The 12,970-nt window shown below is 38.2% G+C and overlaps 1 protein-coding gene across 4 annotated transcripts in view; it reads right to left on the reverse strand.

The window, feature by feature from the left end:
- Window positions 1–8,689, reverse strand: part of hipk2 (homeodomain interacting protein kinase 2) — a 196,912-nt gene extending 188,223 nt beyond the window's left edge. For all 4 annotated transcript variants that reach the window (XM_056478300.1, XM_056478299.1, XM_056478298.1 and 1 more), the window contains exon 1: window positions 8,354–8,689. In XM_056478300.1, coding sequence (XP_056334275.1) covers window positions 8,354–8,372 — 19 coding nt within the window. In that variant the 5' untranslated portion in view covers window positions 8,373–8,689. The remainder of the gene's footprint in view (window positions 1–8,353) is intronic.
- Between the last annotated feature and the right edge of the window lie 4,281 nt (window positions 8,690–12,970).

The following is a 12,970-nucleotide window of genomic DNA, read 5'->3' on the forward strand; positions in this document are numbered from 1 at the left end:
CTTGATTTTGGTTTTACTGTTAAAAAAAATAAAGATGATTTAGTATTCAAAACTGTTTTATTATGAATATTGTTTTAAATAAATTAGTCTTACACTTTATATTTTCAGATTTTTCATAGTATATGTATTAAGTCCTATTCAGTCCTTAGAGGCTGATATTTTAGAAATAATGGGATGTGTTGAAAAATGCATTGAGTGAGTAAACTAGCGACATTAGGAGTTAAGAAATGCACTGCAAACATTTTTTGGTGGTGTAGTTAAAGGGTTAAAGCTTTATTGCATATCCATTTTGGTCACAATTTATATCGATGGTCCATTTGTTGAATTTAAGTTACATTGCATCTACATGCCAACTAATTCTCATTAGATTATAAGTAGACTGTTAGGTTGGGGTTAAGGTTGGGGTTAGGGTTAGTGTAGGTTGACATGTACTTGCAATGTTTCTTATGGTCAGTTAAATGTCTGTTGAAGGAGCATATCAACAGATATTAAGCAGACAGTCAACTAATACTCAAATGGACCATCTAAATAAAGTGTTACCTTAATTTTTGACAATTAAAATGCATTGATAATACACTCAAAAACATTTTGTCTAAACTACTTATCTAGAATGAGCTGAAACAATTTTCTGGGACAACTTAGTCGTTTTATATTCAATCCGCTAAAACTAATTTACTTAACTTTAATAATTGGAACAACATGAAACAAACAGTTTCTAAATGCAAAAACTGGTCAATATCTCAAACACCCACAAAAAAAAAAAAAAATGAATGAGCTCACCTTGGTCTGTAACACAAAGCCCCGTTTTCCCCCCATTTTTGCTTTCCATCAGTAGGACAGAACCCATTAACTAACCAACCCCCATATCCCACAATTCTTCTCCCCTGGGCACCAAAGCACACCTGTGAGCCATTTCCCCACCGAGGTTCTAAAAGCTCAAATGTCCCTCAGGCTTCAAAGGGAGCACAAGATGTGGACAGCATAATCACATTCAGTAACACGACGGTTCATTCGCTGACCCACGGTGAGGCAAAAAAAACCCAGTGAGGACTAATGGACTAAAAACAGCTATTTCTGAGAGTGACCGATGACCTGGACAGCCATTGTGGTTTTGAAAACGTGGATGTCTATGAGAACCAGGCCAAACGGAGACCGCTGTGACAATGTTTCTGCGTGCTCGCAAAAAAGCACTTCCTTTGGATTGAGGGGGGCAACAATGTAAACTCAGTTCAGAGTAATGACCTCCAAACTTATGGATTTTCCTGCAATTCTCAGCTGACGATGACCTTGGACCTTGCGCATGGGTTAAGATCAGTTAGGGACAATCAATCAAGCTCACCAAAATAACAAAGACAAAACATGTTAGAGCAGTTGCTTTAGGAAATTTATGAGATGGTGACGGGAACGCAAAACTCAAGGGAAACAAGGTTTCCAAAGCTCTGAAAAGCAAAAAACTGTTGGTGGAGATCATGTACAGGTCAAAGAAATGGAAAACCCAATCACATGGTTTAGATCTGATGGTGCTATTAAGAGCTGGACCATTTATGGTGAGCAATTTATATCAATCAATCAATAAAAAAATCATTTGACCAAATCTCTACAATCGAAATGCATATTATATATCAATTGAAAATGTTATATATGTCAGTGTTGATGATTCTTTTTTTTTAGCAGATATCTCTCCTGACTTCACTAGAAATGTGGAGACCACGAATTATGTGGCCAGGGGTACCAGCAACCAGCAACCAGCAACAAGTTTGTCCAGTTAGCTCATCGCGTATGTTGGCGGACTTGAGATGCAGAGAGGAGTTGACCACATCTATGACAAAAACAGAATCCAAAAAAATAAAATGAACAAGTGAATAACAGGGTGAGAATGTGGTAAAAGCCGGAAACGTGGTAAAAATCAGACGAGGGCTTTTCTTTTTCTGGACGGGTTTTGTAAATCATTGGTTGGGTTTAGGGAAGTAAGTGGGGGGGTGGGTCAATCGATAAAATTGGTTGGGTTTAGGGAAGGAGGAGGGTGGGTCAGTCGATTGGTCAGTCGGCCAGTCAGTAATCCAGTCAGCCAGACAGATAGTCAGTCGACAGCGGCCTCTGGTGGGTTTACGCGAGAACAATGGGCGTGAACGGCACTCGTGAGAGAAATTTGAGATATGAAAAAGCACACACAGCCGCCTCTCCTGGATTCGTAAAAAAAAAATGCAAAAATACGTACCTCCTGGGACGTATTTTGCGGTCTCCAGAAGCGGCCATAGGGCTACGTTTTCAGAATGAGCCTGGGTTGGGATTCTGACACCAGTGTGTCTGTAGAGCGAGTTTTCTCTTTAGCATCTATTACGAATCAGCTTTATTATGCGCATACAGACTGTTACAGCACATTTTTCAATGTCCACGTTACTCATCGTGGAACAGCACTGACAGTTTTAGAGCCAAACGTAGCGTGTGAACACAATGACCAACCATAGAAATGTAAGAACCATACCTGCCAACACTCCTGTTTTTTTGTGGGAGTCTCCCGTATTTCAGACTCATCTTCCACCACCCTCCCGTTTTGTTATTTCTACCAGAAAACTCTGGTAATTTCACCCTGCCCCTGGTCCTCAGTTTTTTGGTACAATCTGTAATACCCCCAGGTCGCCAAATTTAGGCGGACATGACATGATACCAAGGACATGATACTCATAACCAAACCATGAGACCAGTTTAGGTTCACACCCCTTCAGACCATATGCTTAAACACTGCTGATTGGCCATAGTGTTCATGTGCTCAACAGGTGATTGACTCTGAAGATCACCGCTTCACCATTCTTAAGTGTTGTTCACCAAATGCACATACAAATACACAGACACTAGAGCAATTAAAAGCCAGGGGTCTGTACTATGAAGCTGGATTAGCTGGATAGCTAGTTAAATTTCAGTTTAGTTTGCACCAATCTTGGGTTTGAGGTCACATGAAGGCAGCTCAACTTGAATCACTCTTTGTTGCCATGGTTTTATGGAGGAGCTGAGCTGAACCGAACTACCACCATGATAACAAAAACCCAGAATTGGTGCAAACTAAACTGAAACTTTACATGCTAGCCAGCTAATCCGGCTTCATGGTACAGGCTACAAATTTATCAGCAGACAGATTTGTAAATGCATAATGCCAGAATATTCACTTTAAAAAGAGAGTTTCAACTCCAAACATTTTGCTTAACAATCACCTCACATTACCTCTTAAGAAAGTAAAAAAGAAGAATAATAAAAACAAATCCCACCAATTCGCTTGAAAAACCCAGACAGGCCAGTCTCAAGGTGTCTTTTCATCTCCACATTTCAAGGCTAAACATTTGCTTCCTACAGCCTCAGAGACAGGTCGTCCTGGTCCTCACATCAGGCATTTATCAACATGTCAGTGTGGGTTACGGGGCCAGGAGCCAAGACTCCTCTGGCCCCAGATTACTCTTCCGTATGGGATTGAGCCAGAGCGTTTGGGCCTGCACCACAGCGCTCCACAAAGACACATCAGTGCAGGGGAAAAGGCAACAACAAAGAGCTCTCACTATGGACTGGCATTACAAATGTCTCAACGGACAGTCTGTACCCTAAACTGGAGCAGTAACAGATATTTATTCACAAACTGAAAGGTCTTTTACTCCTGATTTTCAAAAGAGCTCAAGGCAGCTCACACGTGCTTTTAACGACACAATACATGCATCTGACAGCCATGAGATGAGCAGAGGAGTCTGTAAATAAACCATAAACAAGCATGACCGCGCATTTAATCTAGTTTTTAATGCATTTTCAAATGCACCAAACCACAAAAGCAATAAATTAACCAATTACTGAAAGGATAGTTCACACAAAAATGTAAACTTGCTGTTGATTTACTTACTCCTGGGTCATACCATGTGATTTTTTTCCTTTGGTAGAACATTAAAAAAGGTTCTTAGCTCAAACTGTGTTTGGTGTTTAATAAAACAAAGAGCCATAAAAAAAGCTTTTGTAGACATGTTCAGGTCTGTGGAATAAAGGACATAATGTTTTAAATAGGGGGCAGCATGGTGGCTCAGTGGTTAGCACTGTTGCCTCACAGCAATAAGGTCACTGGTTCGAGTCCCGGCTGGGTCAGTTAGCATTTCTGTGTGGGGTATGTTCTCCTCTTGTTTGCGTGGGTTTCCTCTGGGTGCTCCCGTTTCCCCCACAGTCCAAAGACATGCGCTATTCACCTGTTAAGTGGTGTCGTATGGAATACTGTTTCTGGGTCCAAGCTGCTACTCATTTTAATTGAGAAAATATTTGTGTGAATTTTATATAACATCTTGGACAACAGTCTCTGGACTTGCTACACCACAGAGACCAATATTTTAACAATTAATAAATAAAATTTAATCACTTAATTTGTCAACTCTGTTACCGTCAACTCCGTTATCGTTAACTCCGCTACCGTCAACTCTGCTACCGTCAACTCTGCTACCATCAACTCTGCTACCGTCAACTCTGTTACCTTCAACTCTGTTACCTTCAACTCTGTTACCTTCAACTCTGTTACCGTCATCTCTGCTATCGCCAACTCAGTTACCGTCAACTCTGTTATCAATAACTCTGCTATCGCCAACTCTGTTAAGGTCAACTTTGCTATCGCCATCTCTGTTATCTTCAACTCCGTTACCGTCAACTCTGTTACCGTCAACTCTGCTATCATCAACTCTGCTATCGTCAACTCTGCTACCGTCAACTCTGCTACCGTCAACTCTGCTACCATCAACTCCGTTACCGTCAACTCCGTTATTAATAACTCTGCTATCGCCAACTCCGTTACCGTCAACTCTGTTATCAATAACCTTGCTATCGCCAACTCTGTTACCGTCAACTCTGTTATCAATAACCTTGCTATCGCCAACTCTGTTACCGTCAACTCTGCTATCGCCAACTCTGTTATCGTCAACTCTGTTACCGTCAACTCTGCTACCGTCAACTCTGCCACCGTCAACTCTGCCACCGTCAACTCTGCTACCTTCAACTCTGTTCTCGTCAACTCTGCTACCTTCAACTCTGTTCTCGTCAACTCTGCTATCGTCAACTCTGTTACCGTCAACTCTGTTACCATCAACTCTGTTACCGTCAGCTCTGCTGTCGTTAACTGTTATCTTCAACTCTGTTACCGTCAACTCTGCTATTGTGTTAATTTTGATTAATCATCGGATATTAGGCATGGAAATATATATTGCGATCGTGATTTTCCAAAGTAATACATTTCGATTTACATTTTACACTTTGTAAACGTTTATTATCACCATTTGTTGAGTCTCCCGCTGCGTGAAACATATGTTGGAAAAGTTGGTGGTTCATTCCGCTGTGGCGACCCCTGATAAACTAAGCTAAAAGAATATTAATGAATGTTTTAAATCATAGGTCTTAAACTGGATTCCTGGAGGGCTGCAGCTCTGCACAGTTCTGCTCCAACCCTAATCAAACACAGCTGATCCAACTAATCAAGGTGTTCAAGACTACTAGAGACTATTAAGCAGGTGTGAGTTGGAGGTGGTTGGAGCTAAACTATACAGATCTGCGGCCCTCCAGGAATTAAGTTTGAGTCCACTATTTCAAATAATACTCATTTTCAATCAGTTTGCTTCATAATAACCTCAATGTATCATCATGAGCAATAGGCCACCTTTTCAGCTAAAAATCTTTGATTATTAGAAATAACGTCACTGACATGGCCTGAGGGTGGTTAAATAAACAAGAAATGCTCTTTTTTGGATAACCAACCTTTTTACCCGTTTATAAGGTAATGACATATAAAATCCCAATTTTAAAACCACCTGAAAACAGCATATATGAGTGAAACAAAGAGTGGTAAACAGTAGCAGAAATTATCCATAACCAGCCATCAGAAGTGTAACAACCACATAATTACATTCATAATATTACACAAGACATATGGACAGTAAAGGAAATGTGTGATGCTGCCCCACATTTCCATCCTGAGCGCATGCATCTATAATAAGCAAGAGCAGAAAAAGAGAAGCCAGCAGAACAATGTCACTTCTACTTCAGCGACTACTTCCAAATGACAGATCTCTTTTTGCACCTTATAAGTACCACCATTTGACTAAACAATGACGTTCAAGTGTTGCAGACTGGTTCTAAATTGAGCTCACTCCATTTTGTTTAGGATCTTAGTAAACGTCCCCATAGGAAAAGCTGTTTGTACAATACGTAGAGCAAACTTTAGGAGTAACGATAAGGCTAAACCTAGCTGCAAGGGTCTTCTGATATCCCATGAGGTTGTAACCTTAAAGTCCTCATGAACTGGAAGTTGCTAAGACTTCTATTTCAACACATTGATGTACTTCCAACTGAAATGGAATATTCAGTAGGGGGCGGGGCTTTCTTTCTAGCAAACTGATGATAAGAGGGGCGTGGTTAAGAATATTGTAGCTAAAGCCATCAAACTGACTCAGAGATCAACAGAGAAGGACCACCACTCCAAACACTGAAGCAAATGCTCAGACTGTGATTGAAGATTACCAAAAACAAACATTTAATTGTTCACCTACAGAATAATTACTAGCAAACTAGCAAAATAAACATTTTGATTTTACATGGACTTTAGGGGTTTTCAAATGTTGTAATCTTACAAACTTAATCTATCAATCTATCTATCACTTGCATAGTAAAATCATCTGTGACAGAGCGGGTCTCAGCTCGCTCTGGTGGTGAAAAATGGGTTCGGAGGTACCACTGTAATGCTCTCGCTGACTTGGGTAACAAGCAACTGTCTTGGGGTTTGGCCGCTGCTTATATTGGTCAAAATCCTGCCTTTTTGGGACCTACCACTCTTTAGGTAAGTATCAGGTACAAGTAGTTTCATTTTCACATGTAAACACATAATTGTCATCTAAACAACACTAACAAATCTTCCCCAAAACACTTAAACACTTAATTTCAGTATTAATTTCGAGCAACTAAGTCATAGAACTATTTGGGTAAAAGTTAGCATATTTCCCACTTCCCTTTGTTTGTTAGTTCATTAATTCCCTGCTTATTTGTTTGAGAATAATCCCAAAGACATTGATTAACATTTGATGTGGTGGGATTGATAACACCAGCAGAGGGAGCATGGGTAATCAATCGATCAAAAAATACTTTTCAAAATTCAAGCATAATCCTGCAGTTGTCTGAGGGAGGCATGGCACCTCTGACATTTTCAGGGCACCGGGCTTCGTCTTTGTCCTAATTATGAACTAACACCAACCGAAAGAGGATTTGTTCTCAATCTGAAACCAAACTCAACCACAACACAGGCTGTGCCATAAAACCTAGTGAGCTACTTACACAGACAGCATTTTTATAGCACTGAATGAAAGGCTGCATATGCACTAATGATGTTGTCTAGGTAGGAAGCGCACAGCTTTCGAGACAGCCCTAAGGGAATAAATAGTTCATCCAAAAATGTCAATCCAAGCATAATTTGCTCACCCTCATATTATTCCAAACCTGTATGACTGGAAAAGATACCTCTATTCGCTTTCAATTAATCTTTTATGAAAGTGAATAACCGTTGAGGCTGTCGGTCACTAACATTCTGTCTAAAATTTCCAAAGAAAAGGAGAGCAAATGATGACAGGATTCATTTGAGGGTGAACTAGCCCTGTGAATGACCTCGAGACACTCTCTGAAGAACAAAAACAGTATTTTAGGCTGATGATGAATCGATTTCACCACTCATGGAGAACAAATAAATGCTAAGAGGGTACAAAAAAACTGCACTGTATTCGCTTTATGAAGCATTCCTGCACAAAGATTAGTCACCACAACACTGCAGTGTATTAGTTAGTATAAATTATGCTAAACCATTACAACATGAACGCTATTGTGCAGCATGTCAAGTCCCCTAACAGTTAAATAAGAAAATTGAAAGCAAGAAGTACATCTGTATGCACAGTGTTTGACTCACATCCACTTTTCCCTTTCTGTTTCGTACGCTAGCAAATAAATCCATATAACCTAGGCTACTATACACAGGGGATGCACGATAGTCTATTTTAAAACCTTGTAATGATACCATTAAATGATAAACGTTAAGTGAAGAACAGCATTTGACAATTATACGTATGGTTTATACATTTTAGTCATACATTCACAAATAATAAAGCAGAACGAACTCAACAACTATATGTCAGACGCTATGCTTTGATACATACATTAATATAAACAAATGCATCCTCTCTGACACAAGTAACAGATAGGTAATGAACCTCAGGAGCCGACGGTCTCTCTGCGCAGAGAGTGAATAATGTTGCTTAATTACGTGCAGGTCTGACATCAATTTCACCCTGGTAAATGCTGTGGATCTTACCTTCGTATACAGGGGCCATCGGTGCAAGGGTTTCTGTTATTCATGGCAAAAAATGAAGCGACAGCACTGTTCACAACTCAATAAAAATCTGCCATCTTGAGCCGCGGACAGAATCGCTGCTATCTCCTGCATTACTAACCCAGTTCATCGGGGAGAGAAAAGGGATAAAAGAATGAAAAATCACATCCAGAATTTACATTTGATGATCGGCCCGGGGTGCGTGATGAGAAACGGACGTCTGCAACTTAACTCCACGGGTCTCGGAGGTGTTTTGGCTCCAAAACAGAGCCAAATTGCAGGTCTTGGCTTCAGCTTGTGATCATGTCTGTGGAGTGAGTGCCTGCAAAAGTTGCAATGAGAGAAACGAGCGAGCGAACGGAGCGACTTTGCGTTATAATCGAGCGACGAGAGAGCTGATCGTGTTGAGCAGGGGGTTCAAATCAAACGACGATCTACTCGATCACGTTGACAGTACACTAGCTCAGTGGTTCCCAAACTGGGGGTCGCGACCCCTGCGGGGGTCGCAGAATAATTTCAAGGGGTCGCGAGAGTTATTTAAAAATTGTGTAATTTTCAGTGATTATAATAAATATTTTTCAGTATTACAAGTGAAAGCTAATATTTTCAGATTTTTAAAAAGATATTACTGATTCATAAAGTATTTAGGACACATTCGGGCAGAATGCATCTTTGTACTTGGAACGCAGCGCTCAGGAACAGTTTAAAACTGTTGTCATGTCAACTTGCCGCAGTAAACAAAGCCTTCAACGCTTGCCCCGCCTTCACGCTCTTCTTATTGGCCCACTGCGCTAAGAACTGAACACGAATGATTGGTTAAAATCAGCTGTCAATCACTCAGTCAACGCCTCCTGTCTTCAGATGACAGGAGCTACAACCGCGAAAATGTAAAGCGCTGAAGACGAGACAATGAAAACAACACTGACAGATTTTGTCTTAGAAACACCTAAAGCTACAAATATTGGCACATCTGATTACTAATCATGTGCTGAATGTTAATCCACCAGCTATACTTATTGAAGAGTGGATAAAAGACCTCCATTGGCTTCAAGTCTGCTAGGAAAATAACTAGCATTCACTGTAAAGTCTGTGGGATATCTTTTGGGATATCCGTCCGTGTATCTTTTGGTCACTCAATTATGTTATAAAAATGTCTTTTCTTGTGATAACGGGATTTCATTAAGACATATTTTCCTCACGCATGCATATTTATTTTTTTGCTTGTTAGTTTTGATTAGTGTTGATTTTCAAATGCAATAAATCTGTTTATAAAACTTGTAGTAACAGTGCGATAATTGGTGGGAGCCACTAAATTTTGGCTGGTGCGCCTACATTTTTAAAGTTAGAAGCACCAGTGTTACCAAGCAAAAATGTTAATTTCGAGCCCTGTAATCTATAGTAAATATAGTTAAAATATTGTGAACAGCTTAAAAAAGCTATTTTTATTGTTTGTATATGCTTTGGTAGTGGGGGGTCGCGAGTTCTTGACGATCTTACAATGGGGGTCGCGGGTTTAAAAGTTTGAGAACCACTGCACTAGCTTAATGAAAAGAGCCAGTTCCGTCAAAATACAACTGATAAAGTGCCTACATTTGTGGTGGTGATAGGGTGGTATCGTATGGTGTATAGTAGCCTATTATGACACAAGGCCTATTACATGTTAATTATATGTTAATATCGTTGTAATTCTTTCATTAAATAATTTTATTTAATAATATTCGGCTTAGTCCCTTTATTAATCAGGGGTCGCCACAGCGGAATAAACGATCAACTATTCCAGCTTGTGTTTTTATGTTGGTTTTATTTGTTTGCATACTTTATTGTCCCTCAAGGGGAAATTTTCTATGGACTCACAGAGCACTTCAGCAAGTCCTGACACAATAAAAATGATAAAATAAGCAAACATGCAAAAGAATTACATACAAGAAAAACATAAGCACACCATCAATCATTGTTCAATAGTTTGATTGGCTCTGGAATAAAAGGGTTTTAAAAGTCTGTTCCGCTTCCAGCGGAAGGTTCTTTATCTTCTAGCACATGGTAAAAGATCATAAAATGGGAAGAGTACATGAGATTGGTTGTTTTCGCTTCATTGTGCATTGCTGGTAGAGAGTTTGAATACTGGTGAAGATTTCTGATCCTATTAGTCTCATAGCAATTCTGATAATATTAAAAAATTTAGATTTCAGATTTACAGAAAGATTGCCATACCATGTAGATAGACCATACCTGATGACACTCTCAAATACAGCCTGATAAAAAGTACATGATTTTCTTGTCAACACCATAGAACCACAGCCTTCAAAGAAAATAAAGTCTTTGGTGAAGCTTTTGACAGATCCAGTTTACATTAGTGTCCCATAGAGACCCAGCCTATCTATGTAAATTCCCAAATACTTGTATGACTGTACCTGATCGAGTGATTTCTTGATTATGTACAAACACTACTAAATGCTCGACAACACACTTGGATTATTTCCTTTGTTTTTTTTTTTTTTATGTATTGACTTTTAAGAAGTTCTCATCATTCCACTCAACAAATAAATCAATTTCAGAAAAATAAACAAAAACCGGATCTTGTTTTTTCAGCAAACTTAAAATGACCGTATCATCTGAGTATTTAAGACTAAAATTCTGTGAGTGGCTGCTTGAACACTTATTAGTATATAAAGTAATAAGTGATGAGCTCACACAACCCTGAGGGACACCAGAACTACTATATTTAACTTGGGACAAACTGTTGTTTACTTTGACTGCCTGAGTTCAGTTTGTTAAAAAGGAGTAACACCATTTTACACAGCGGATGCCCTTCCAGCTGCAACCCAGTTCTGGGGAAACACCCATACACACTCGTTCACACACAAACTCCTTTACTACAGCCATTTTGGTTTATTCAGTTCACCTATAGACCATTTCATTGTGGTCATGTCATTGGCCCATGAACATTTCCTACTTGTTATAAAACTATTTCATAACTGTAACAAAAGTCAATTCAATCATAACTTAATGTGTAAACCACTGTCATAACATTATTTACCAATATGTGTACATTTTGGGATTCTCTGAAGCTGTGATAATTAAAAATGTAAAACAGGAAATATGTTAGGACCAATGTTATTTTTTGCATTCATCAATATGGTCTATAGCGCATGTTTTTGGACTGTGGAGGAAACCGGAGCACCCTCCGGTTTGTTTCTAGATGAGATACGATTGGGTCGGAAGTTAACGAGAACTATTTATATTATTTATTAAATATCCCAATAATTATGTTATTTTAACGTCTAGACCCACCCCAACCCTAAACCCAACCGTCACAGTAATGTAAAAACAGTAGTTGTACCAAGTATTATTAATATTATTTATTAAACTACTGAATAAATAGTATATTTTTTAACGTCTACCCCCACCCCAACTCTAAACCCAACCGTCACAGTACTATAAAAATATTAATTGTCACAAAAATGATGCTATAGTGAAGTGCGTATCCGCAGACGTATCCAATATAGACTTTACCCACCTGGAGGAAACCCATGCAAACACGGGGAGAACATGCAAACTCCACACAGAAACACCAACTTTGATACCAACTTTGATACATAATGTACAATGATATACATATGAATGAATGGTATTTTTTAAATAAAGGCATTTCAAAGGTTACATGCATGTCATGAATACATAACATATTCATTATGCTACTACCTGATGATTTTATTTTTAAAATGCTCTAATGCTACTGCAAACAAGAATAATTAACATAATTTCAGGGGGGAAACTACATTTATGAAATACAAAACAAGGTTAAAATATTTTTTATTATTTAGAAATTTAAACAGACATGCAAAGAGGTAAATAAACTGGATTAAAATATTGTAATAATTAATAATTAATAATTTAAATAATTAATAGAAAAAAGCATGATTTAAAAAATGAGTAAAACAATAAATAAATGAACATTTAATTAGTAAATATAATAAATAAAACTACATTCAAATTTGATCTAAATTGATAATAAATATTTGATTAACAGTAAATAGTTGTGAGAATAATTATTGAACACACACCCCAATAATGGGTACACAAAATGTTACAATGTAACTTGATATAAATCAAATAATTCCCATTTTTTTAACCATTTATAATATTCAATAATTTTATAATTATTGTACAATAATATGATATAATTGTATCAAGTTTGATAGGGCGATTAGACTCGGAAGCCGTTTCTCATGATGTCACACTTAACAGTCGAATAATTGAAGAAACTAAAGTGTGTGGGTGTTTCCCAGTGCTGGGTTGCAGATAGAAGGGCATACACTGTGTAAAACATATGCTGGAATAGTTGGTGGTTCATTCCGCTGTGGGGACCCCTGATTAATAAAAGTACAAAGCCAACAAGAAAATGAATTAATGAATTTAGTATTTATGATTCTTTTTCTTCTTCTACTTGTTATTATTATTATTATTATTATTATTATTATTATTATTATTATTATTTTATAACAGCCTAATAATAAATAAAAAAAAAACTGAAGCACAAACTCCAAGTACCACAATTCCTTGCGTGGGAAAAGCGCTTATTGTCAGACCCATAAAACT

Source organism: Danio aesculapii, chromosome 18, assembly GCF_903798145.1.
Source record: "Danio aesculapii chromosome 18, fDanAes4.1, whole genome shotgun sequence".
NCBI classification, from domain to species: domain Eukaryota; kingdom Metazoa; phylum Chordata; class Actinopteri; order Cypriniformes; family Danionidae; genus Danio; species Danio aesculapii.